The 26,025-nt window shown below is 43.9% G+C and overlaps 8 protein-coding genes across 18 annotated transcripts; 4 read left to right on the top strand and 4 right to left on the bottom strand.

The window, feature by feature from the left end:
- Positions 1-79: 79 nt before the first annotated feature.
- On the bottom strand, positions 80-3,323 carry LOC125958310 (zinc finger protein 714-like). Its single transcript, XM_049691578.1, has 6 exons — positions 2,849-3,323; positions 1,997-2,778; positions 1,799-1,934; positions 1,351-1,530; positions 334-1,271; positions 80-269 (listed from the first exon to the last, which is right to left on the bottom strand). The coding sequence occupies exons 1-6, from the start codon at positions 2,975-2,977 to the stop codon at positions 122-124; spliced, it is 2,313 nt and encodes a 770-aa protein (XP_049547535.1). The 5' UTR covers positions 2,978-3,323; the 3' UTR covers positions 80-121.
- Positions 3,318-5,327, bottom strand: LOC125958204 (zinc finger and SCAN domain-containing protein 31-like). The gene is made up of 4 exons (XM_049691399.1): positions 4,232-5,327; positions 4,044-4,163; positions 3,930-3,972; positions 3,318-3,870 (listed from the first exon to the last, which is right to left on the bottom strand). Exons 1-4 carry the CDS (start codon positions 5,166-5,168, stop codon positions 3,516-3,518), a joined length of 1,455 nt encoding a protein of 484 aa, XP_049547356.1. The 5' UTR covers positions 5,169-5,327; the 3' UTR covers positions 3,318-3,515.
- A 96-nt stretch (positions 5,328-5,423) lies between these two features.
- Positions 5,424-9,986, bottom strand: LOC125958201 (myoneurin-like). Of its 11 annotated transcripts, none has more exons than XM_049691396.1 (5): positions 8,756-9,986; positions 8,561-8,680; positions 8,458-8,500; positions 8,206-8,389; positions 5,424-5,789 (listed from the first exon to the last, which is right to left on the bottom strand). In XM_049691396.1, exons 1-5 carry the CDS (start codon positions 9,882-9,884, stop codon positions 5,751-5,753), a joined length of 1,515 nt encoding a protein of 504 aa, XP_049547353.1. In that variant the 5' UTR covers positions 9,885-9,986; the 3' UTR covers positions 5,424-5,750. The 11 variants fall into 11 exon arrangements, with proteins under 11 accessions (XP_049547353.1, XP_049547352.1, XP_049547342.1 ...); XM_049691395.1 differs by lacking the exons at positions 8,206-8,389; positions 8,458-8,500; positions 8,561-8,680; positions 8,756-9,986 and adding exons at positions 5,863-6,046; positions 6,115-6,157; positions 6,218-6,337; positions 6,413-8,026; XM_049691397.1 differs by lacking the exon at positions 5,424-5,789 and adding an exon at positions 7,286-8,132.
- A 24-nt stretch (positions 9,987-10,010) lies between these two features.
- Positions 10,011-11,411, top strand: LOC125958215 (peptide chain release factor 1-like, mitochondrial). Its single transcript, XM_049691430.1, has one exon. It carries the CDS (start codon positions 10,135-10,137, stop codon positions 11,353-11,355), a length of 1,221 nt encoding a protein of 406 aa, XP_049547387.1. The 5' UTR covers positions 10,011-10,134; the 3' UTR covers positions 11,356-11,411.
- Positions 11,388-12,271, bottom strand: LOC125958227 (exosome complex component RRP41). The gene has a single exon (XM_049691457.1). It carries the CDS (start codon positions 12,201-12,203, stop codon positions 11,463-11,465), a length of 741 nt encoding a protein of 246 aa, XP_049547414.1. The 5' UTR covers positions 12,204-12,271; the 3' UTR covers positions 11,388-11,462.
- A 581-nt stretch (positions 12,272-12,852) lies between these two features.
- LOC125958229 (trafficking protein particle complex subunit 5) lies at positions 12,853-14,451 on the top strand. The gene is made up of 4 exons (XM_049691459.1): positions 12,853-13,144; positions 13,212-13,338; positions 13,415-13,597; positions 14,335-14,451. The coding sequence occupies exons 1-4, from the start codon at positions 12,975-12,977 to the stop codon at positions 14,431-14,433; spliced, it is 579 nt and encodes a 192-aa protein (XP_049547416.1). The 5' UTR covers positions 12,853-12,974; the 3' UTR covers positions 14,434-14,451.
- Positions 14,452-16,393: 1,942 nt separating this feature from the next.
- LOC125958196 (interaptin) lies at positions 16,394-21,141 on the top strand. Its single transcript, XM_049691376.1, has 4 exons — positions 16,394-16,465; positions 18,091-20,531; positions 20,616-20,774; positions 20,865-21,141. Exons 1-4 carry the CDS (start codon positions 16,411-16,413, stop codon positions 21,114-21,116), a joined length of 2,907 nt encoding a protein of 968 aa, XP_049547333.1. The 5' UTR covers positions 16,394-16,410; the 3' UTR covers positions 21,117-21,141.
- Positions 21,142-21,993: 852 nt separating this feature from the next.
- Positions 21,994-24,084, top strand: LOC125958217 (DNA-directed RNA polymerase I subunit RPA43). Its single transcript, XM_049691437.1, has 2 exons — positions 21,994-22,238; positions 22,303-24,084. Exon 2 carries the CDS (start codon positions 22,599-22,601, stop codon positions 23,700-23,702), a length of 1,104 nt encoding a protein of 367 aa, XP_049547394.1. The 5' UTR covers positions 21,994-22,238; positions 22,303-22,598; the 3' UTR covers positions 23,703-24,084.
- Positions 24,085-26,025: the final 1,941 nt, after the last annotated feature.

Below are 26,025 nucleotides of genomic sequence, written 5' to 3'. Positions count from 1 at the left end.
ATGAGTTTAAGGATACCGACCAACCACAGGGTGACAGTGGATTAGCGACGGAATTATTACGGACCGATAAGTTATTTAAATACTACATTTTATTCAATACACTTATTCGCCATCGCTAACATTAGCATTCGGTGAACTTGAATCGTTGCTTCGAATGGGTTTTAATGTGCACCTTCAGATTGTCCTTCCGATTGAACGCCTTGTTGCACACCTCGCAGTTGAACGGTTTCTCCTTGAGGTGAACCAAAAAGTGTTTCTTCAACCTTGTCCTGTAAGGGGAATGCAAATAGTTTGTTAAGAGCGGACCGAAAGAAAGCGCGAAAGCTTACGCACTTTGTCAAAAATACTTTATCACAATCCGTGCACTTAATCTTCGGTTCCTCGTAGTGGATGAGCTTGTGGCGTACCAGCGAAGCCTGGTGTTTAAAGGAGAGTCCACAAACCGGACACAGGAACTCCCGCTCAGTGGCGTGTGTAAGACGATGCTTATTCCGCCCGGTGGTGCTGGCAAACTCCTTATCGCATAGGTCGCATTTGTACATTTTCTGCCGCGTGTGAAGGTTCACATGATTTCTGAGGTTGGAACTGTTAACGAAAATTTTCGGACAGTACGGACAATGGTACGGTCGTTCGTTGTTGTGCCAGCGCAGATGAGCCGTCATATCGGTGCGTGCCGCTCCACAAATAGGACACAGCCTAGAATTGCTCTGTCCGGCCCCAGGTTTGTACAGTATCCGCTTCGACTTAGTTGCATCTTTTGTTGGACGACTGGCTTGCTTAGTCTGGCCTTTCCGGCGTCCCTTTCTTATTCGAGAACGTATCAGCTTATCTTTGCCATCAACTTCTTTCTTTTCGTCATCACTAAATGTTTCGTGGTCAGTTTCACGTTCGGGTTTAACAGCGCAGTCGATCTCTTTCTCTGGGCTTTTTCTATCTTCTACTGAGATCACAACAGATGATTCAGAGGTTTCCTCTACTACCTCCACTTTTAGTTCTTTTACCTCCTCATATTGGACTGTTTCTTCGATTTCATGTACCTCTTCGTAATGCGTTTCCTCTGGCGGCTTATCTTCGCACAGTGAACTCTCGTCATCGACATACTCAATAGCAAAGTTATACTCTTTGCCACAAAGGACATCGTTTTCGATGTTTGTATGCAGACTTTTTAACCGTTCCTCGTTCTGTAAGCAACCCTCTCGAAAGTTGTGCCACTGTTCAATCGCGGTCCAGCAGACGCCGCAAATGGATGAATCGTCCATAAGCGATTGTTTCTGTTGAAAATGGAAAATTAAGACATAGCCAGAAATCAAAACACTGGAGGTAGACTGCAGCCCCCGGCGAGCTACTTACGCTTATGGAGAGGTACTGTTCAATAAGCTCATCGAGACACACTTCCTTGTTCGTCAGGGCAGAGAATATTCTGCTTTCACGAACCAGTACAAAAGCATCGGGAACCTTTGCGCAAAGACGACAAACTTCGTACATCCTAAGTGCTTTTCTTCTATCTGTGCCGCTGAAACTGTGAAATCTTTACCCGAAGACACCAAAACACTCCACAAAACAATTTCAGTTTGTAAATATTCATAAAACCAACCCAAGATCAATAGAAGGAAGGTGGGTACCGAGCCAAAAAAAAACAACATCCTTGCTTTTTGATAAATTTTAATCCACAATTCGGATTTTTATACCAAAAAGATCTTCACCGATTCTAACAGCAAAGTAGTTTACTTTTGTATGTAATCATTAAAGGATACATTTTTTATTCCCCGTTAATATTGCTAAAACCCGCAACCCATTAACTCCATTCGCTTCGACGGGAATGTTTCTTCATGTGAGTCCGCAGGTTATCACTACGATTGAAGGATTTCTCGCACATCTCGCAACTGTAGGGCTTCTTGTTTGAATGAATTACTGCGTGTTTCCGCAAGTCACAACTGTAATGGGAGTGAAATGGATTATTCTAGGGGCCGGAAGGCATTCACTGCGCAGTAAATACTTCGTGAAGAATCTTTTGTCGCAGCTGTCGCACTTAAAGTTTCGTTCTTCCGTATGAGTACGCTTGTGGCGTGCAAGTCCCGTCGGTTGATAGTATGATTTCCCACAAATCGAACAGAGGTACGTGCGATCCTTTTGGTGTGTTGCTTTATGCTGCTTCAGACCGTTCAACATCGGATATTCCTTGTCGCATATATCGCATTTGTAGAGTTTGGCTCGTGTGTGAATATTTTTGTGGCTGTTGCAGTTCGATTGGCTAACGAAGCTTTTGGGACAGTAAGGGCACTTGTAGCGTCTTTCATTTCTATGGGTACGCAGATGCTCTTCCATGTTCACCCGAATTTGGCCACAAATTGCACATATGTTTCGCATCTGGCTTCTCTGGGAATGGTTTCCTCGCTGGGCACCTTTGGGTTTACCTTCCGTTTGCTTTTTATCAGAAATGCTTTTAGTTTTTGGAACTACGCGCTCACTGACTTCCTCTATCGTAAAATTGCAGTCGATTTCTTCTTCAGGCTCACCTTTTACGATGACATGCTGCCCGTCGTATTCTATTTCGAATGGACAATTTTCCGAAGCAGCTACAGTTTCACTTTTGTCCTCTTTTGTATCGTAGTAAAAATTTTCGCACTCTTCGTCATGTTCAGTTAATACTTCTACGTAAAGTGTGAGATTCTTGTGACATGTTTTGTAGAATCGGTGCCACATAACCAATATTCGAGAGCAGTTCGAACAGATCGGGCAATCCTGTTGTAGATTATCTATGTTTTCAAGCATATCAATCTGCAATCAACGGACGGGTTTTAGTTGATCTTCTAAATAGTTTGAAACAGTTATTTCCAACCGGCCTTACCTGCAGGTAACGCTGTATCATCTCTTTCCAGTCGATATCGCTAGCAATTGGCTGCTCTTGTTCATTATATTTGAATGTACATTTCGGAGCTTCTTCATCGTTTAAACACAATTTACAATTACCGTCCATTTCGCCGGGAAAATGTGTTTCTTTTTAAGGAATTTTAAGGATTTTATTAAACGTTGTTTATGTGATTTTTTACATGGAGGAAACCAAGATTCGTAGAATAGCCGCGGCAGTGATTATTAAGCCATGTCTACACGAGCGCGCGATGCCAAAATCCATAAAGGCTGCCATACATAGCATGCGTCTTGCGACTGATACGGCAGTTGCGGCGTGTTTCGGTTTTTTCAAGAATTATGCTGAACAAGGGGCGAGTGAGCACTGGAAAACATCGTGCTCTTCGTAGGTTCAGGAATATGGAAATTAATATCAATAATTTCGCACCATCCCAACTACTACTCGCTCTCCCTCTCCCTCCAGAAAGTATAATTTAATTCTGTGTCATAATGATAGACAATTGAGGAATAACGATTCTTAAAAGGACAATAACAAAATCTTTTTTAATAATCTTAATAATTTTAATATAATTTATCCGTAAGAATAACCACGAAAGTTGAGGGCACTCGCTGCTTATCGTCAATATTGTCTATGTTTAAGACGATTATCATAGATCTGGTAAAACTATGCTAGATACTGCTACCATTTCCTTTTGGTGTCGCATTTTTAATAGATCGGTAATGGTAAACCGGAACTTTCCAAAATCTGTTAGAATTTCGTTGTGTAACTTCTTACCGTTTTTGTCATGTACCTCGTAATGGGCTTTAAGATCCCTTATCTTCGCGAAATCAGCATCGCACAGATGGCATTGATAGATATTGTCGTTACCAACGTGATGCTTGGCGACATGCTCTACCAAATCGCTTCCATTTCCATAAACACGATTACAATACACGCAACTGTACGGTCTCAGCCCCGTATGGGTGTTCATGTGCGTCTTAAGCATACAAGGAAGGGAAAATCTAGCCGTGTAAAAAGAAAAGTGTTATTGTTATACATAATTACAATAATTCAATCATACCTGCGACCACACACATTGCATTGGTGCAATTTCTCTACTCCTCCTGAAATTATAGTTAAAGGACATAATCCTAGGTAAATATTGCAAAAATTGCTATTATTTTGGTTTTACTACCTCCGTGGACAGCAACCTGGTGGTATTTTAAATTACGCTTTGATGATAGGTTCACTCCACATATATCGCAGCAATGTCGTATGTCCTTCTTGTGCATGTATTCGTGGTTTTCCATCGCAGCTTCAGGCAATGAAAAATAATTATTATGCGCAATCCAAACAGCTTATAACAATCAAATCCACACTCACTTTGGGTCGAGAATCGTAACGGGCAGAGCTGACAGGCCCACAAACCCTCCGGCATATGGGTTTCCATGTGTATCTTACGCGTTTCTAGGGTATCCAACAATTTTCCACATATCCAACATAGGGTCGAGGAATCGAAAGCACATTTATGAGCATAAAGAGCAGTTTGGTGCTTGAATGCCTTATGGCACATTTTGCAAAAAATATGAAACCCTACTCTATGATATTTAAGATGTTTCTCTAGTGTTTTTTTGTCATCAAATACGTCTTTACATGATTTACAACTGAATATCTGAGACGAAAATATTTCACCAAAAACACTTTCATCTTCCGATTCTTCCGTATCATCTATCATGCAATCAGAATCCACGATGGCATCTGATACTTCTGGTACTGCTATCGCCCTTTCAACCATTGCATTTTCCCATTGGTTAGAATTAATTTCCTGGGAGGCATCTAAGTCATCATATTCCAAGCCTTGCGGTTGAGCTTCTGAGTCGCTTGCTTGATCCTCATTCAATACAAGAATTTCAAGAAGATCATGTTCTTTAACGCTTGTTTTTACTTTTATCGTTTTCAATCCTTCTTCGTGGTCACTTGATAAAAAATGCTGGTCGTTTTCCTCGCCGTCTATGATAATAACCGCCTCTTTGCCATCTATTTCATCCCGCTCCGTTTTGATCGAACTTTGCTGCAGTTCATTCTTAAATACTTCGAAGGATGCCATACACACTGTGTACAACCTGAAGGCATTTAAAATGCTGCGCTTGCAGTTTCCGCAAACTCTTGTTGGCCATTGAGGATCGTCATACTCAATGAAGGCTTCAGGATACATTTTGCACAGCATTGCATAGAGAGTCATCGTTTTATGCACTTGTTCGTTTAGTCGATGAACTACACCGAGGCTACTTAAGCAAACACGACAATATTTGGCCAGCATCTTTTGGCATTGGTTCAGCACTTTCTTATAGCCAATATGTTAACGAAATACGAGTGAAACTCCGAATATCTAAACTACTGAAACGGATTCTGTTGCAGCTCTTCGCCGAAAACGGAAGAATTTTTTGTTTACCCACACTCGTTTGACACGACCGACGCATCCTTCCCAAGATGACTATAGACAACGTATGCTTTTACCTGATTTGAAATTATTAAATTTATTAATTAAATAAATAATTTAAATAATTAGTTACGGTATTGGCGACAGCCGGATTAAACAGCAGAAAACTAATCATACTAACTCGATGATCGATTCTGCGTGAAAGAGAAATATTCTTAACAATAGGTTCGCAAAATAGGTTTCTATTAGATGATCATTTCGATACACATTATAAGCTCCACGTGCCTTCTCTTTATTTATCTAAAGGCATTAATATAAGGCTCCCTCAGCTGCTTGTCGCCAATATACATACATTCACTTATGATGTTCGTTTAATACATCAGCATGGGTCCACTCTCAACTACTAGGGTTTGGACAAAACAATGTTGGCTGATTTTAAAGTTTCTTTTCGATGTCGCATTTTTAGTAGATCCATAATGGTAAACCGGAACTTTCCAAAATCTGTTAGAATTTCGTTGTAGAACTGATCACCATTTCTATAATGTACTTCGTAATGGGCTCTAAGATCCCTTACTTTCGAGAAATCAGCATCACACAGATGGCATTGATAAACATTATCGTTACCAACGTGATGCTTGGCGACATGTTCTACCAAATCGCCGCCATTTCCATAAACACGATTACAATACACGCAACTGTACGGTCTCAGACCCGTATGGGTGTTCATGTGCGTCTTAAGATAGACAGGAAGGGCAAATCTGTAAGTATAGAAAATATATCTAAGACATAACGTGCAAATAAAACGACATTTAAATCAATATATTACTTTTGGTCGCAAAGGTTGCAACTGTACACTTTTTCTAAGCCTCCTGCAATTATAGAAAAAATCATTATTTATCTTACTCCATTGGATAATCGATTCTAATTACCTCCGTGAATCGCTCGTAGATGATAACGCAAACTACGCTTTGTTGATAGGTTCATTCCACAAACATCGCAACAAAATAGTTTTTGCTTCTTGTGCGTGAGTAAATGGCCTTTAAAGACACCTGCAAAATCCCATCGGCATTAATTTTATATGACAAATTAAATCAAAAAAGTACAACGAAAAGCGCTTCACTTACTTTCAGAAGAGAATCGTACAGGGCATAACGGACAGGCCCACATTTCTTCTGGCATATGAGATTTCATATGGTTCTCGTGCTTTCCGGATGCGTCCATTATTTTACCACATATCCAGCAAAGAATCGAAGAATTAGAGTAACATTCATGAGCACAAAGAGCAGTTACGGTTTTGAAGCCTTCATTACACATTTTGCAAAACTTTTTATATCCTTTTGAATGAAGTTCCACATGCTTCCCATATGATTCTTTATCTAAAAACACGTCACGGCAGGATTTACAACTGAATATCTCCGAAGCAAACATTTCTGCAAACAAATCTTCGTCTTCCGATTCATCGGAACCATTTTTCCAGCACCTAGAATTCATTGCTATTCTGGTATCTGAAACATCTGGGTCTGCTAACGATTGCTCATCATTATCAATATTTTCCTGATATACAGAGCTAGGCAAGCTATCCTCTTCACCTCCAAAATCCTCCATACTTCCCTCAAAATCATCCAAGTGATCCTTTGGAGCGGAAACGGTATTTGGTTGCGGTACATAATCCATTTCTAGCTGTAGCTCCACAACTTCATTTTCATAAGAGGTTACAGTTTCACTTACAATTTTCCGTTTTTTGGTATTTTGTGCTACTAATGGGTCTGCTTGCTCCTTATGCAATACAAGAGTTCCAAGATTTTCATGTTCTTTAAGGAGAGTTTTTACTTTTTTCGTTTTCAATCCTTCTTGCTGGTTACTTGATAGAAAATGTTTCTCATTTTCTTCGTCATCTATGATTATAACAGCTTCTTTGAAAGCTACTCCATCATCACCAGACAGGTTACTATTCACAGGCAGGTTAATTTCAGCACTTAATGGATCCGTTTTGATCGAACGTTTCGGCAGCTGCTTCTTGAATACTTCGAAGGATGCCATACAAATCGTGTACAACCTGAATGCATCCAATATTCCGTGCTTACAGTTTCCGCAAACTCTTGTTGGCCATTGAGGATCGTCATACTCAATGAAGGCTTCAGGATACATTTTGCACAGCATTGCATAGAGACTCAAGGATTTATAGACTACTTCTTCGAGCTGATTATCAACACCGATGCTAGTTAAGCAAACACGACAATATTTGGCCAGCATTTTTTGGCATTGGTTCAGCACTTTCTTATTGCCGAATATCTAAACTACTGAAACGGATTCTGTTGCAGCTCTTCGCGGGAAACGGAAGAATTTTTTGTTTACCCACACTCGTTTGACACGACCGACGCATCCTTCCCAAGATGACTATAGATAACGTATGCTTTTATCTGATTTGAAATTATAAAATTTATTAATTAAATAACTAATTTAAATGATTAGTTACGGTATTGGCGACAGCCGGATTAAACAGCAGAAAACTAATCATACTAACTCGATGATCGATTCTGCGTGAAAGAGAAATATTCTTAACAATAGGTTCGCAAAATAGGTTTCTATTAGATGATCATTTCGATACACATTATAAGCTCCACGTGCCTTCTCTTTATTTATCTAAAGGCATTAATATAAGGCTCCCTCAGCTGCTTGTCGCCAATATACATACATTCACTTATGATGTTCGTTTAATACATCAGCATGGGTCCACTCTCAACTACTAGGGTTTGGACAAAACAATGTTGGCTGATTTTAAAGTTTCTTTTCGATGTCGCATTTTTAGTAGATCCATAGTGGTAAACCGGAACTTTCCAAAATCTGTTAGAATTTCGTTGTAGAACTGATCACCATTTCTATAATGTACTTCGTAATGGGCTCTAAGATCCCTTACTTTCGAGAAATCAGCATCACACAGATGGCATTGATAAACATTATCGTTACCAACGTGATGCTTGGCGACATGTTCTACCAAATCGCCGCCACTTCCATAAACACGATTACAATACACGCAACTGTACGGTCTCAGACCCGTATGGGTGTTCATGTGCATCTTAAGATAGGAAGGAAGGGCAAATCTGTAAGTATAGAAAATATATCTAAGACATAACGTGCAAATAAAACGACATTTAAATCAATATATTACTTTTGGTCGCAAAGGTTGCAACTGTACACTTTTTCTAAGCCTCCTGCAATTATAGAAAAAATCATTATTTATCTTACTCCATTGGATAATCGATTCTAATTACCTCCGTGAATCGCTCGTAGATGATAACGCAAACTACGCTTTGTTGATAGGTTCATTCCACAAACATCGCAACAAAATAGTTTTTGCTTCTTGTGCGTGAGTAAATGGCCTTTAAAGACACCTGCAAAATCCCATCGGCATTAATTTTATATGACAAATTAAATCAAAAAAGTACAACGAAAAGCGCTTCACTTACTTTCAGAAGAGAATCGTACAGGGCATAACGGACAGGCCCACATTTCTTCTGGCATATGAGATTTCATATGGTTCTCGTGCTTTCCGGATGCGTCCATTATTTTACCACATATCCAGCAAAGAATCGAAGAATTAGAGTAACATTCATGAGCACAAAGAGCAGTTACGGTTTTGAAGCCTTCATTACACATTTTGCAAAACTTTTTATATCCTTTTGAATGAAGTTCCACATGCTTCCCATATGATTCTTTATCTAAAAACACGTCACGGCAGGATTTACAACTGAATATCTCCGAAGCAAACATTTCTGCAAACAAATCTTCGTCTTCCGATTCATCGGAACCATTTTTCCAGCACCTAGAATTCATTGCTATTCTGGTATCTGAAACATCTGGGTCTGCTAACGATTGCTCATCATTATCAATATTTTCCTGATATACAGAGCTAGGCAAGCTATCCTCTTCACCTCCAAAATCCTCCATACTTCCCTCAAAATCATCCAAGTGATCCTTTGGAGCGGAAACGGTATTTGGTTGCGGTACATAATCCATTTCTAGCTGTAGCTCCACAACTTCATTTTCATAAGAGGTTACAGTTTCACTTACAATTTTCCGTTTTTTGGTATTTTGTGCTACTAATGGGTCTGCTTGCTCCTTATGCAATACAAGAGTTCCAAGATTTTCATGTTCTTTAAGGAGAGTTTTTACTTTTTTCGTTTTCAATCCTTCTTGCTGGTTACTTGATAGAAAATGTTTCTCATTTTCTTCGTCATCTATGATTATAACAGCTTCTTTGAAAGCTACTCCATCATCACCAGACAGGTTACTATTCACAGGCAGGTTAATTTCAGCACTTAATGGATCCGTTTTGATCGAACGTTTCGGCAGCTGCTTCTTGAATACTTCGAAGGATGCCATACAAATCGTGTACAACCTGAATGCATCCAATATTCCGTGCTTACAGTTTCCGCAAACTCTTGTTGGCCATTGAGGATCGTCATACTCAATGAAGGCTTCAGGATACATTTTGCACAGCATTGCATAGAGACTCAAGGATTTATAGACTACTTCTTCGAGCTGATTATCAACACCGATGCTAGTTAAGCAAACACGACAATATTTGGCCAGCATCTTTTGGCATTGGTTCAGCACTTTCTTATTGCCGAATATCTAAACTACTGAAACAGATTCTGTTGCAGCTCTTCGCGGGAAACGGAAGAATTTTTTGTTTATCCACACTCGTTTGACACAACCGACGCATCCTTCCCAAGATGACTATAGTCAAGGTGTATGCATTGATTGAGGCCCAGTATTGCCAAATAATCGTTCATCCGATTCGTACATACACAACTCGGAACGGAAGAACGGAAAAGCCGGCAAAATGTTTATTGCTCGAGCGATCGTCACCGCAAGTCGCGCCGGACACCGTGCCCCATTTGCTGGACCACGGCACGACTGGACAAGGGTGGCAGCTAAATATCTCTGTTCGTTTGGTAAAATCGGCGGAGAACCTTTACGGATTTCGGACGAGCGAATCCAGAAGTACCTCGACAGTCTGCGATTGGAGTATTACGCGCTCAAAGTGCAGGAACAGCGAACGTCGCAGCAGATTCACAGGATGATGGCACTATCAAACGTGGTTGAGATGTACGAGCAGCGCAAGATCGTCGTTGAAAATCTCGGATCGCTGAAGGAGCTGAAAGACGACAAGGACGACGAGATGATCCAGCTGCTGAAGGAGGAACGTGAGGCGTACAGCAATATTCTGGGGCGATTGGATCGAGAAATCATGGAGGGAATACTATCTATGGACGAAGACGAGGAGTACGGATCTCTGATAATGGAAGTCACTGCTGGTGTGGGAGGCCAGGAAGCGATGCTGTTCGCTCGCGAACTGTTCGACATGTACTGTGGATACGTGGAGCACAAGGATTGGGAAGTGGAGATGCTGCAAACCGAAGGCACAGACCTGGGAGGCATAAGACACGCTACGATTATTATCAACGGTACGGATGTTTATCGTTGCTTGAAGTACGAAGGTGGGGTGCACCGCGTTCAGCGTATACCGGCCACCGAGAAATCTGGCCGCATTCATACGAGCACCGTAACGGTGGCTATCATCCCCCGGCCCGATGACTTCGAGGTGGACCTCAAGGAGAAGGATTTAAAAATCGAAACCAAACGTGCCAGCGGAGCTGGTGGACAGCACGTTAATACCACGGATAGCGCCGTAAGGATTGTTCATCTTCCCACAGGTATTGCTGTGGAATGCCAGACCGAGCGATCGCAGGTGAAGAACCGGGAAATTGCCAAGCAGAAACTGGTCGCCAAACTAATGCAACAAGAGCTGGAGGCACGGTTCGCTAGTACACAGGCCTTGAAAAAGTCCCAAGTTGGCCAGAGTCTGCGAAACGAGAAGATTCGCACGTACAACTTCAATCAGGATCGCATCACTGATCATCGGATAGAAGGTGGGACCGTTCACAATCTAAAAGGCTTTCTGGAAGGTGGGCAGCATCTGGATGATATGATTGATAAGCTACATCGCTCCGAACGGCGAAAACAGCTGTTGGAGCTAATAAGCAAGGCTTCAGATCAGTAACGGATGGTTTGGCACAATTGGTCTGAAATAGAACGTGATATAAAGCACGGTTAGTTTGTTAATCATGTTTTATCTTTTTTCTTTTGGTTTTGTTGCGACAATGAGAACTATTTATTAACACTTCCCCAGCCACCGGCTTGTCCCAACTGGGTAACATGCTCGCGAACAGCACGGTCGATAACGTTCTGAACCTCGCGACATCCTTTAAGTGCCGTCTCGAGCACCTTCGGTAGGTGATCCAGGTGAAACCGTTGCGACATTTCCATGAAGGCAATCTTTCCACTACTCGGTAAAGAAGCTACTGTTAGCGTTGGCCCACCGCTATTCTCCTCCAGATGAGAAACATCCATCAGCGGAACATTGCCGTTCGCCAGTGATGCCGTACAGGCGCACACGTACTCCTTCAAACAGATGCCAGCGTCGATTAGTGCCAACGTGGCCGCATTGACCGATGCGCAATAGTTGCCTCCATCCGCCTGCAGTACTTCGATGTACACATCGATCTGTGATCGCGGGTAGAGTTCCATTTTGATGGCCGCGCTCAGTGCCTGCTTCAAGTGGATCGTCATTTCCTGCGACTTCCTATCGCCTCTCGGTCGCTTTTTGCGCTCGCCGGTGGAGAAAGTGGCCATACTGTACTGGCAGTTAACGATGGCCTCTTCGTGGTTACTCTTCTTTGACGAAGCCTGGTGCGGTCCGTAAACTGCCGCCAGAACTTTTGTGTTGCCCTGCTCAACGTAAGCGCTGCCATCGGGTTGACTGAATACGCCCAATTTGCACTGAATGTGTCGCAATTCGTTGGCCCGGCGACCATCCAGCCGAAGACCCTGATCCGAAAGTAGCTCCATAATACTTGCACTAACAAGGCACGTGAAAATTACCGGCGATACCGTGCAATCCGCTCCGTGAAACCCCGAATTCAACGTTGTTTACAACAAGGTACTTTAAAAAGACAGGTAGCATCTTAACCGCTTTGACAGGTCACCATTTTCAATTTGTTTGACATTCATAGCAGGGCGCTTTTTATCAACAAAACCACGTGAGTTTCAAGAAGAAGAAGAAGAAGATGTGGGCAAGTTTGGTCTGTTTTATCAGGGAAAGTACCTGATTTCACTCTTTTTCGAATGTTTAAATGATTCATCTCTCTATTTAAGATCATTCGAGCGACCGAGTTGTGTTTTACAGCGAGTGAGCACGGTCCAGGAACGCTAGCTAGCTCTTGTTCTAGGCCGGGTGGCAAGACCTACGGACCGATACCATATTGAAACTATTGAAAGAATTTTGGGAATATTTGCATAAACTTCAACTTTCGTGCCACTTTTCGTGAATTTTAACTGTCGTAATACCACGGAAAAGCGAAAACACCTCCGAAAAGAGCGTCCCCGAAGTAAACATCCCACCATCCCGTGAATGTCAAACTCTGAAGTTTTTTCTAAAATACGATCGAGGATTTGTTCTGGATAAAGCTACCTGTCTTTTTAAAGTACCTTGGTTTACAACACGTTTTGGCACTTGCCCAACCAAGGTGCATCCAATATCCAACTGATATAAGAACCTTGGTGGCGACGGTGTAAACAAACGCTTCGAAACCCCGATTTTGTGTTTTGCGCTTGAAAATCATGGAGAAAATCAATCTGAATCTTTCCAACCGACCCAAAGCGAGCATCCTCGATAAGCCACTGAGCCGCGGCAAGGGCGAGGTGTCGCTCAGTAGCTATGCGCTTCTATTTTCCGAAATGGTGCAGTACTCTCAAAGCCGTGTCAGTACCATCCCGGATCTGCAGAACAAGTAAGTAGACCCCCGGATATAATCGCGCGCACTAACCACGGAGTCTCCTCTACCGCTCTGCTTTCAGACTGCATGACCTCGGGAAGGATGTTGGCTGTCGGATCATTGATTTATATTTCGTACGGGAACGGAATTCGAAGCGTGAAACCAAACTCATTAACATGTTGCTCTTCATTAAAACGACGCTCTGGAAGGTTTGCGTTGCACCGGTACGCTTCGACATATGTTCAGAGCTGGCTAAAGCCGTGGGTTTTGGTTTTACTTTTCTAGACACTGTTCGGTAAGGAAGCGGATAAGCTAGAGCACGCCACTGACGACGAGTGCACGTACTATATTATTGAAAAGGACCCGCTAGTCAACAAGTTCATTAGCGTACCGAAAGACAAGGGTTCGCTGAACTGCGCCGTGTTCGTAGCGGGCATCGTTCAAGCAGTTTTATCAAACTGCGGATTTGTAAGTGCTATATCGAATGTAAAGCGGGCCACTCATGCGCATTATTATTGGACAATGTTCTTGATTTATTGAACAAGTTGGTTTGATTTATTCAGTACTAGCTGATTTCATACGGGTGTGTGGTTTGATACAAACTCTCATTAGTTTCCATTCCTTAGTGCGTCTTTTTTATCGTTTTTTTTAGTAACGATGGTAAAAAATTGAAATCCCCTCGTCTCCCCTCGCCCCCTCTCTCTCCACTATATTGATATAGAATGGATGTAAATAATTGGTGTTGTATGGAGGCCTCTCCTTCTCCTTGTCCGATTTGGACCAAATTTTGTCACATGATATTTGATGCAGCTACCAACATATGTGCGAGATTTGGAGAACTTTGCTTGGAGTTACGGAGCTAACTTTCGGAGTTATTAACGGGTGAAAAAATTGTTGTTCGGGAGGGGGAATCCTTGGAAAAAGGCGTCAGATCATATAATTGCACATAACATATGTATGTGCCAAGATTGGTGATGATCGGCCCGGAAAATTCTGCGTGATGCTCGCACACATGTACAGCGTTGAGACTTATTTTTATTTATAAGATGTTTCCAGAATCTTGAAAATATTTTGCAGATCCTGAATACGCTAATAAATCCAAGAAACCTACAATATGGACCAACAATATTGCGCTTGTGTGGTCCGCTTTAAGTAACTGATAGTAAATCGACTAACTGAAAGTTTCGTTAATCCCATCCCTGCAGACATGTCAGGTTTCAGCCCACTGGCACAAGGGAACCACGTATATGGTGAAGTTCGAAGAACACGTTATAAGCAGAGATAAGCAACTGGAGGATAAATAAAGTACTCGATATAAAATGAAAAGCATTACCCGCGTATCCTTAGAAATAATCTTCATGGCAGAATTTACCTGAATGTTTTAGGATGGATCTAACTCTTCATTCACATTTCAAATGCATAAATCTGCATAAGGATATAGAGGCTCGAGAACCGGTATACTCCCTTTCTTTGGGTCTTGCTCGGTCTATAAGAATGCCTCAGCCCTTTAAGCCAGTAGCGGGTTAGTTAGAAAATTATCATAATCGTCGTTGGAAAATAATCTGTGCATAATTTCAAATTCGCATTCGTCTCTTCGCACTCCTTCGGAGCAAACCCTTGTTCTAATGCCGTAGCGCTTACCGTTGCGCGCGCTGCAAACGATAATGTTCTTCCTTTTAATATTTTCTCTCGTCATTCTTCGTCTTTTTCTTATCCTGGATAACTTTCCATGTGTGCTTCCTGAGCCATAAAATCTTTAAGCCCGGATCCTGCCTCTTTCCTTCGTTATGTACGCCCGGAAACTGCAGCGCAAATAAACGCACGCTTTCAGCTGATTTGTACCCCTCCAAAGTACATAAAACATTCTTATGTTTGCCTTTGTCGTCCCTAACCGGTGTATAAGATTGGCGAGGGGTCCTTTCGGCTATCCTCGGCCACGTTCGACGAGTCTTCACTCTCAGACACTGGGTGCTGTGGTTAGAACCCTGCTGCGGTATTGAACGGCGCAATTGCTGTTGGCGCGCTAACTGGGACAAAAAGGAAAAGATAAGACTGGTTTCCCTCCAAAATGTGTCGGCAGCTGAAGTTGAATACAATCGGCGGAAAGTGCCTTAAAGATTTTATGGTCCTAGACAAAGAGGTCTCAACACACATGGAGTTGTGATACGATAGAATGCCTCATCGCAAAATGCCAAATGATTTTACAATCTTTTTAACAAGGTTTACTCTAATCAAGGATCGGTTTCATCGCAATAAATCATCTCAATGTCGGAAGGAGCCATTCTTTGATTGTAAGTAAGAACTTTTTTTTACAAATAATTATTTTTACAAATGTTCCGCATAGTGTTCAGATAACGAAATCATATTGCAGCAAAACACCCGGCCATGCATTAAAGCACCGTAACGGTGAGGGGTTCAGCCGACGAAAAGTGTACTGCAGTGAATCCTGTTTCTTAAAAAGACTCCTGCACGCAATAAGGATGGCACACGCGCCAAGAAAAGGTGTTCAAAGAACGGCTGCATTTCTTGTCATTGGCTCTGCCTTTACCCTCCGTTCGTAATAAGGATCGTCCGCGTGTACATAGAGCCCTCGAGAGCCCACCCTTATGTACTCTCGAAGGGCTCTACGGTGCTGCATGGTTCGGAACGGGACCCTCTACGAGCGATCGGCATGTAACGGATATTTCATTCAAAACGTAACCACGGACAAGAACGCAACAGAGTGCGCGCGCGCCAGAGAGCGTCGGTTTTGGTTCAGGAGTTAACCGTTGGCAGCATTAGGCAGTATTAGGATCAGGCAAAGTTTTACGAACCAAAAAGTTACAAAATTTTATCATAGTACCAGTGTTTTACAACGTTTCTGTTTTATAAGTTTTATATACCATTGTTTCTGTTTTGTCAAAGAGACGAGATATCATTTTCTAGAAGCCAGCTAGTTGAAACGGAAAGGGATAAGTACATTGAAAGACCCAGGATTTAAATCACACCCACTCATCTCATCTAATGTCCATTGCGGTGCAAGTAATTGCAAGTGTGGTCCAAAGTGCTTGTACACGTCGCTAGTGGTGGTGCCAATGAGCCTGGCAAAGAACTTTAGCCCCTAATCTCAGAGCAACTTGTTCGATCGCAACGCACCCAACCATCACTCGGTTCAATTTTGCTGTTAAGTTTTGCCGTTCCATTAAGTTTTTTGCGTTTTGTTGAACAAAGCGAAATCAGCCGTGTAGACGCCGTGGACTCACGTTTGCTGGTGCACCGCGGGACTAACCAAAAAAATTTAAATGTTGAAGATGTCGTTCTCAAAGGCGAAGTTGAAGAGATTCAACGACGTACCGGGTAAGTGCGCGAGGCAACGTAGCGTAACATCGGTTTGGTCGTAGTACCAAGACGCAATGAAGCAGAAAGCCCCCCGTTGGTGCACGGTCATTCCATCACTTCCTACCTCTTCCCCTTGAATAACCGTCCCGTTCGACCCTTCCGACATGCCGCGAATATCGCGCCTTTTGTCAAGTCGAACTGGCAATCCTAGAAAGTTGCGTGAGAAAAGGCGATCCCCCTCGGTAATCGAATCTCGAAACGTCGATGCATCTGAGGGGACGTACACCTCGGAGGAAAGGTCTGCTGTCGGGTTTCGTATAGGACCGGGGGAACCCCTTGATTACATTCTCTTCTACAATAGGGGTCCATCTTTAAACGCGGGCTAACCGTCGTCATACGTACGTGATCGTGAGAAAATTATTCAACGCCAGTTCCCGCCAAACTGGGTGCAAACATGTTATGTTAATGCTGCAATGCTGGGAATATCTTGATTTACTTGTCCTAGTGGCCTTTTAAGTGCATTTTCTGCGACCACAATTGCTTGATTCAGCCTCAATCGCCCTTTTTCCTTCACATTGCTCATGGCAATCTGGAATATCCTTTTTGTCCATCTCTATCTAAACTATCTCCTCGAGCATTGTAACGTAACCCATGAATTACAGAAGGCAGAAATCGGGAACTAAAGTTTAAAATTAACGACATTTTCCCTCAGACCAATAGCACACTGCTTCGATACGGAGCAGGTGTTTAAAGTACTCCCCTTCTGGACACGCTTGATACGCGTGGCACTGTTGCATCCGGGAAACCCCTTATCCCGTATCGCGTGGCATATTATCAGTCCGATCTTATGCTCGGGCTTAGCACGCGCAGGCTTGTGGTACTCGTGGAAAACCGTTGACGACACATACGCGCACGCGCTTGAGCTGGCTATGGTGGCAATACATAATTATAATTAATAAGAGCTGGGGCCCGCTTCCGGCCCCATAGTGACAGTCTGCAAGAGGAGGTCTTGGTTAGGGCATTACTAGAAGACGTTACGGTCTGCCGCTTGTCCCGTGTCGGATGATTAATGAAACGACCGACCAACTGCTGAGTCCATTTGAATCGCCTTTCATTCGATCATCTTTACAGCCCCGGAAGGATGGTTTCCAGGGAGAGAAATCTTGTATCGTTTTTTTTTGCTGAAAGACTACATTATGTTCCTCATGATTGTCGTATATGGTCTCGATCGCATACCGTCACGTGCAACGAATTGAAAAGGTCTTTGAATGGGGTTATTTGCTGTTTGTTGTAGGAAGGGAACACGAAAAACAAGAAACTATCCAAGCTCTCGTCACAGGACAGGATAGGCGGGTGAAGGTAGGATTGCTCTAGCGTGACCCTTTGCCAGCTGCTCGTTCTTTCTCGTCACAGCGACACTCACCAGGCGGGCTCTTGGGACAACTCAAGATAACGACATTACATCGGCACGGGTGTCGTGGGGGTAATCCATGCGTGACGCGTGAGCGCGTGCTAAGAAGCATATTTGGAAGGAGCAGTTGATTTCTCAAACTTTGGTGGGGACTCTGGGGAATTGTACCGCTTTTTACTCACCATCTGTGTGTTTGCTTTTTTTGGTTCTTTTCTCCCCTTTTTCCAAACAGTTGTTTCATCTCCTTCAGCTTTCGCGGAACCCAAAGAGAAGGAAGCGAGTGGAAAGGCGAAGACGAAAAAGGACGACCGAAAGATCAAGATCGGGGGTAGTATGGACGCGGAATCGATCAAGACGACCAAGAGTGCGCTCAGCCTATTCCGAACGCCTTCATTACCGCGCCGTCTCAAGTTCAAGCACATCTCGGACCTCACGCCCAAGAAAGGTGGCTCGTTGTCGAAGGAGGAAAAGAGTAACCGTCTGGCAGCGGCTGAGCAGCCACCGCTTGGTACCGGAGAACCAGGTTCCGGCCGACCTGGAGTCGCTACCGGTGTGCCACCGATCGTGCAGCTTTACAACAAGATCGATGCGAACAAAGAAGCCCTGGAGAAAGCACGGGAAGAGAATGACCAGTTGAAGTCGACGGTGCAGGAGCTGCGCACTGAGCTGCAACGGTCGGGGATGGAGCAGTTGAGCCTCTTGGCGGATAAGGATAATCAGATTATGTTGCTGGAGCGTGAGCTGACGAGCATTAGCAAAGCAGACGAACTCTTACAGAGCATCGCGGAAGGTTGTCTGGAGAAGGTGAAGCAGTACGAGGAGGAAATCAAAAACGTGCACCGGAACTATGAAGGGCAGCTGGGTGAGATGCTCGATAGTAAGACGGAAATGGAGATCCGTTACGAGGAGCTATTGCTGGCGCATACGATGCTGCGAAATGATTACGATGTGCTGGAGGGTGAAAATCACTTTTTGAACGAAGAAACCGTCGCCATGCGCGAGATACTTGAGGCACACGATATGGAACTCCAGCGGAAGACCGACGAGATTAAGGCCATGGAGAAGCGATTGAATGATTTTCTCGAGGAGTGCCGAGAGCTCAAGGGCCAGGTCAGTTATCTCAAGACGCAAGCGGAAGAGGACATGCTACGCTACGTGGAAGAAGGCCGGAATACGATCCGCGAGATTGACCAGCTTAAGCAGGAAAATGCAGCGTTGCTGCAGCAACTTGCGGAACAAACGGCGATCGCAGCGGGACTGCAGGAGGAGCTGAACGAGCACCAGTTCGAAATGGACGATCTGCGTTCCGATATTCGGAACGAGTTCAACCAGGAGCTAACGGCGGTGGTGAAGAAGTACGAACAACAGATTGCCACCATGACAGAGCTGAATGAGATGAAAATCAAGGAATGTGAGTCGGTGTTTGTACTGGAAAAGTCAAAGCTCGTCAAGGAACACTCGGACAAGATCAAGCGGCTGGAGAAGGAGCATGAGCGCGAGATTGAGCGCATTGGCGAGCAGGCCGAGGAGAAGATCCGTATTAGCGACATTCAGAATGAGGAACGCGTGAAGGCACTGGAACTGTCGATACAGAGCTCAATCTCGGCGGCACTGGCCAGCGAGAAGCAGCACTGGCAGAAGGAGCTGGACAAATGCCAGAAGATAGCGGAAACGGAAATCATGCAGTGCGAGTTCGAGAAGCGTGATCTGCGTACGCTCTGGGAAGCTTCTAACGAGCTGCTCAAGGACAATGAGAACAAAATTGCCGAGCTAGAGCGGCGTCTCCAGATGGAGCTGATGCCAGGTTCCAAGTCACGCGATGAGCTGGAAACCGAGGTGCGCGATTTGACGATGGAGTGCTCACGGTTGAAGACGGAGAAGTACAACTACCAGCTAACCCTCAACAACACGCGTTCGACCGTTAATATTCTGATGGAACGTCTCAAGAAGTCGGACAGTGATGTGGAGCTACTAAAGGTCGAATTGGAACAGATCCTGCGCAGCAAAGCGGAAATGGAGACGGACAACAACAAGCTGCGGGAGGATATCGAAGAGTACAAGCGAGTGCTGGGCGCGCTGCAGAGTTCTTCCAGTCTGCTGGAGAAAGAGATGCGAGAGCGGAACGAGGTGTTCGAAAAGATGATGAACTCCGAGGAGGACGCCATTCTGACGGTCTCGCAGATCGGTCGTCTGTTCAGTGATCGCATGGAGGAGAGCATGGGACGCTATCTGGAGATGTACGAGGAGCTCAAGAAGAAGTACGATGCTCGAGAAGCGTACATTCAGGATATGAAGACGCTGCTGGATGAATTCGCCAACGGTATCGAGCTGGCACGCATTGAGCTGGACACCAAGGATAAGAAGATCCTGGAACTGGAGAATGAGAACAAAAACATTCAATTGGAAAACATGACGATCCGGTTCAAGTGTGAGCAGTTTGAAAAATATCACCAGAACGAAAACCGCCAACCGCAACCTTCTCCAGAGCTCCTCCATGCTGGTGCTGGCACCGCTCATGACCAGTTGGATGAGCAGGAACATCTGGTTCCGAACTTTCTGATCGAAAACATTATCAACCAGCTAGAACAGGAGGTGTGCCACGGTGCGATGAACAAGCTTGGATGTGAACAGGCAATCGATGAGGTACTGGATGGCGCTGGAGTTATCAAGAAGGTACACGATCAACCGATCAAATGACCAATCTTTACGGCCGTAGACACACACTAACATTTCTTTCGTTATTTTTCTTTTCTTTAGCTCAAGCAGACAGAAGAAAAGCTCCGTCTCGCGGAACAGTTTGCCAAGGAGACAACAGAAAAGTACAGCGAACTACTGGAAACGCAATTCAAAGGCAACTCAAAGGCAAAAGGTTCCGAGGACAGTACCATCGACCAGCAGAACCAGCAGCTTAATGCGGTTAGTAGGCGGTCGCACGCGATCGTTCTGTATTTCTGTAGAAAACCGAGAAAGACTAAACGATTCTTTTGTCATTTCATTTGGATACAGAAAATTGCAAATCTACAGGAGCTTAACAAGAAACAAGAGTGCACCATTATGAATTTGCAACAGCAGCTGTCCACGTTCGCTTCGCCACAGAAAATGAATACATCGGCTAAGTTCCTGTCCAGCACGGCGGCAAGTCCGAAAACTCCCAAGAAGCTGATAGTTTCGCCTTTCCCCGGCAAGGAGAATCGTTCACCAGCCCAGCTCGCTGTCTATAGCCCTCGGTCTAACGTGTTGCGGGCACGCAACAACTGATCGAAGCAGCTATGATGATACGATCATCAACTACACACGCACAAGGCGTATTGAATGCGCAGAGAAGAAGGAAACGGTCCATTACGGGCTTGTCTGCCTTTGGTCAAAGTTCTAGAGCCGCCGACGCAGCAGCAGCAGGTCGTTGAGTCAATTTTCAATTCCACCTCTTTAACGCTCAAACGAAGCCAAGCCCAAAAACCGGTGGTAGGCTTGTGCTTTACGCAGTAGCGCCGTGATGTAAAACTAGATGTAAAAATTGGAAATTATTTATTACCGCTATATCAGCAGCAGGAACGAAAACGACCAACGTGCTACTTCTCTTGTGGAGAATAAATTTAGAAAATTAAAAAATCCAAAAATCTACATGTTTCATTGGGAATGAAAGCAAAGGAATTTTATCATCAGCGAAGATAAACATATTAAAAATAATGAAACGAAAAGCTTTCCACGATTTAAAACGGAGGAGAATCGGTTCCCTTAAACTGAAGGTTTCCGTTGCATTGCAAGGTTATTACGTAAAATCCAAAATGGCTTCGCGTCCTAGAATTCACAATTACTCACGGGTCTTTTTCCTTCGGCGAATAAGGAGTAATATGGGGTTTTACGCAATAAATTACCCACGACGCTAGTCGAGTAACGGATTTTTAAAAAACTGTCACCCATTTTCGAGTTCTGCTCGTTTACAACACTGCGGTTTTAGGAGTCAAAAGTTCCGTGGTTCGGCGCAGCGGAACTTTCGACTCCTGGATCCTATTTAGTTTCACACAGTAGCGACCGATAAAATATGAGCATTTTTCGCAAAAAAGACAAAAATTTCAACAAAAAAACAAAACACCGAAACGAAAAATTTGCTACAACCCTGTTCGGTTGTTTTGGTTTGAAAACACGTGTTACACTACGCTACGCGGGTTTTACGCTAAAATTGGGGATTTCTTATTGTTTTTGAACTATTTCGTGCGCGGTAAGAACAAATTCAAGCCATTTGCAACGTTCGCCGTAGTTCTCGTTGGAAAAGTAAGCCCAGAAATTGCGAGCGACTTGGAAAACCGCGACCGACCGCAGTGCGAAAAGATCCACAAAAAGACGGAATCTCGAAAGGATACCGCACCGGCAAGCATTAAGGTTTGTGATTCTGCAAGGAACTGTTTGTGTGTGGCCCGGATTAACGATTGAATTCTCCTTCCAGCGATCATCACGGCAAGCTCTGCTGCAATTAAGATTACAGATAGTCTTTTGAGTTGCCAAAGGGAACGAACAGATTGCACCGAATCGGACCTTACATCCGGAACATCCGTATCCGTACACAAAAATAATAGACACACTTACAAAACTCCCAACAAAGTAATCGCTGTACACAGAACACATGAGTCATGTGGCCTTAGTAGCCGGTCCTTAGGATAACAGAGTGCTGGAATCAATAGCCGTAGTGGTGTAAATTCTCTCTGAAGACAAAGAAATATAAGGAAAATACGAAAGACCAGGATGCACCGGTCAACGATAGCAAAATTCACCAAATTCTCCGTCGAAGAACTGCAACGGGCCGTCTGCGATCCGCTGTCCTGTGTTGCAAAAGTGCAGTCCAATGAAATCCTCGGTCTGCGGCCTCGCGACTGCGAGCAAATCACTAGAGGTGTGCGGCGCTGTATCACGGACAGAATTGGACGATATCATCCAAAAGTGTCCGGTATTGTGCTAGGATACGCGAAGATTCGCATTGAAAATACAATGCCAGCGTTCCGGTCCGACAGCCCGTATCTACATGTGCGGGCCACGATCGATTACTTCGTTTTTCGACCGCGGGTCGGTTCCACGCTGCGCGGTATCGTAAACTACGTTTCAAAAGATTTTGTCAGTGCCGTGATGTTTCGGGTTTTCAATGTCACGGTCAAGCTGACAAAGCCCCGGTCAGTGAAGAAAGGTTTGGAGATATCATTCATCGTTCAGTCTTGCGACATGAAGAGCCAGCTGCCGATCATCGAGGGAGAACTGGTGACGCTGGGTATCAAACAAGAACCGGTGGAAACAGACACGACGACCACTTCTCTTGCTGTTGCTGTTTCTACAACTGATTTTGTAGAAAAGCGTCCACAATTTATCGAAGAAGACCTAGAAGATCGACCAGCGCCGAAAAAGGCAAAAAAATCAATAAAGCAAAAACCACAACCGAGCGAACCAACTACTATGAACGGCTCGCAAGAAGAAAAAGAACCGTTGAGCGATGATTCGAGCGAAAAGTCCGATTTGATACGGTCATTAATGGCTAGTATGTTAGGTAAAATCGATAAGAATAAAAGTAAAAAGAAATCGAAGAAATCGAAGGACAACGCGTTCAGCAGCACTGTCGACATACAGGAAGTGACCCCGAACGTAAGCATCAAACAGGAACTATCCATAGCAACAGTAGACCGAACGACCATCAATGGTGCCTCGACACCGATTGTGAAGGAGGAGAAATTGGAAAGTAAAAAACGGAAAATCCGTTTCAACCTTCCATCCGAAGATTCTCTAACGCCGATCAAGACCGAACATAGGAACGGTACCGACCTAGGCAGTGTAGCACTACAGAATGGAAGAAATGGAATTTGAATAAACTGTTCAGTCCACCTCTACCCCACACCACCCAAATTTGTATTGCATCGTCGACCAAAGAAACAAGGAAAGTTGGAGTTACTCGGAGATTTTTCCTTTTCTTATATCCTGACTTCATCTTTTTCATTAGTTTATTAGAATTATAAATATTTGCTTTTTACAAATATCATTTTTTCCACGGGTTTTCTATTTAATCTTTTATTTTCTTTCCCATGCCCTCGTTTCCGACGACGATATCCGTACTTCTTCATTAGCATCCTCGTCGTCATAATCGTAGTCATCGTGTGATTTCGAATTCACTTGTGTATTCCGGTGCTGCATCGCACCCTGCGCGCTCTATCTCTGCTGATTTCTGCTGTGATCATCGTCACATGTGAAGCTGCGCTCGGCGGTAGTGTTATAATGAGTTTTCTTTTCGTTTCTTGTCGAATGGAGTGGAGAACGGACCTGCGTTGCTCTTCGCTGAGCAAGGCCATTTTGATGATCCGGTCCGTGATTATATTCGCTATTCGATTGAGATGTACGTTCCGTGTCTTTTAACCGACCCATCAGGTAGAACATTCACCAGCGCACACACACACACACACACACACACTATAGGCGGTGGGTAGCTTGCGGTGTTCTGGGACAATTTTATGCAATCCTGCAAACTTCTGCGCGCCTTGTCGGTACACTTACACACACCAAAACACAGGCGGCGGGACGATCCCCGGTCTAGTAGTGTACACTAAAAGATAGTAAGCTTGCTTCAATCTGTCTGTCTCCGTCTCCGCCTTCTATAACCGTTAAGTAGCTGCATGAGAAATAAAATAGACTGCGCAATGGAGAAGGAGGGGCTGTGGTTGTCCTGTCATGATATCGTGAAAAGTGGGATATACAACGGTTACTTCCTTGTCTGGAAGACTTCTCCCCCTTAATAGCTACCACTATCATTCAAATCATAATGTACAATTCACGCCCTCCTCCACTGGCTTCGATCGCACACGGAGCACAAATACCGTTAGGATGGGATAGTCCATATTCTTTCATTCTTTTCATATTGTTTCTTACTTCTTCTTTTTCGGCGCTACTCGACGTAGTACCAACCGGAGAAGATGACCGCACACATAATACACGATTTGCGATCTACGACCACACACACGCACACACACACACACACACGCACACACCATTTTAGCATTTACTTCAGGGACAACAGTAACATGGATTATTTGAAGTAGAATACACATTCTACCAGCGGCTGGAGATGTATTACCTTTGTTCATTTCTCTATTACACTCCCGGGTGGTGGAGGAGCCTGGCATTTGCTGTCTGTCTCGGTAGAGACACGGTGTGTCCATACATATTATTCTCATATATATATTCATGTGTACCCTGCTTCCAGGAGTACATTTCTATCAACTTTTAAATACTGCTGGCACGCATACACACTAACACGCATCTCTGTATTGGCCAGGATTCGTGCGCACGACTATGGGATCGTCCTGCGCGTTACTGAAACTAAACTGAACTGAACTGAAAAGCGGAGAGAGCGCAGTTGTTTCAAACCTTCGCAAAAAATCAATCGAACCATTATTGAGCCCTTACAACAGTTCGATCGGACCTTTTGACGACTCCTGTGCTGTGTGGTAACTGGATTGTTAGCTTTCTTTTTCATTCCACGCTTCATTTCCTCTAAACCGGGGTATACCACCTTGCGCTATGGTGTGTTATTGTAGCAGATCATAACAGGTTTCTCCTAACAAAGCTTAACGTGCGATTTCTCGTGGGATGGGATAGAACTAATCTAGCAAATCATTAGGATGGCGATATTCCTCAAACCGAAGGAATAACGGGGCAAATAATACATTCCGGTGCAATCGACGATTCAATATTCACTTTCTCCCCTGTTGCAGCGGCTTTTAGTAATACAAATATCATTGGAAATAACTATCCAGATCGTAATTGGAATCATTTCTAGTTGTCCCCTCGAGCACCTCAAGGAAGAAGAAAATGAGTGATGTTTTACGATTCGATATAATCTGCTTGGATTGAGAAACGATTACAGCGAGAAACTATGGATGATGAAAGATTGATTAACAATAACATACTCTGTGTAATCCGCCGGTTTCCCGGATGCATAAAGCTATACAAGGCGCATCTGCAGGATACGCCAGAAAAATGCACCAAATAACAACCGATGGTACTTAAACACAGCTCTCTCTCTCTCTCTCTCTCTCTCTCTCTCTCTCTCTCTCTCTCTCTCTCTCTCTCTCTCTCTCTCTCTCTCTCTTCCTCTCTCTCTCCTCTGCGATGTGCTCGTTCGCAGAGAGCGACTTTA

Source organism: Anopheles darlingi, chromosome 3, assembly GCF_943734745.1.
Source record: "Anopheles darlingi chromosome 3, idAnoDarlMG_H_01, whole genome shotgun sequence".
Lineage (NCBI taxonomy): Eukaryota > Metazoa > Arthropoda > Insecta > Diptera > Culicidae > Anopheles > Anopheles darlingi.
Note: the sequence above shows the minus strand (reverse complement) of the source record. Positions and strands in the feature narration are given on the sequence as shown.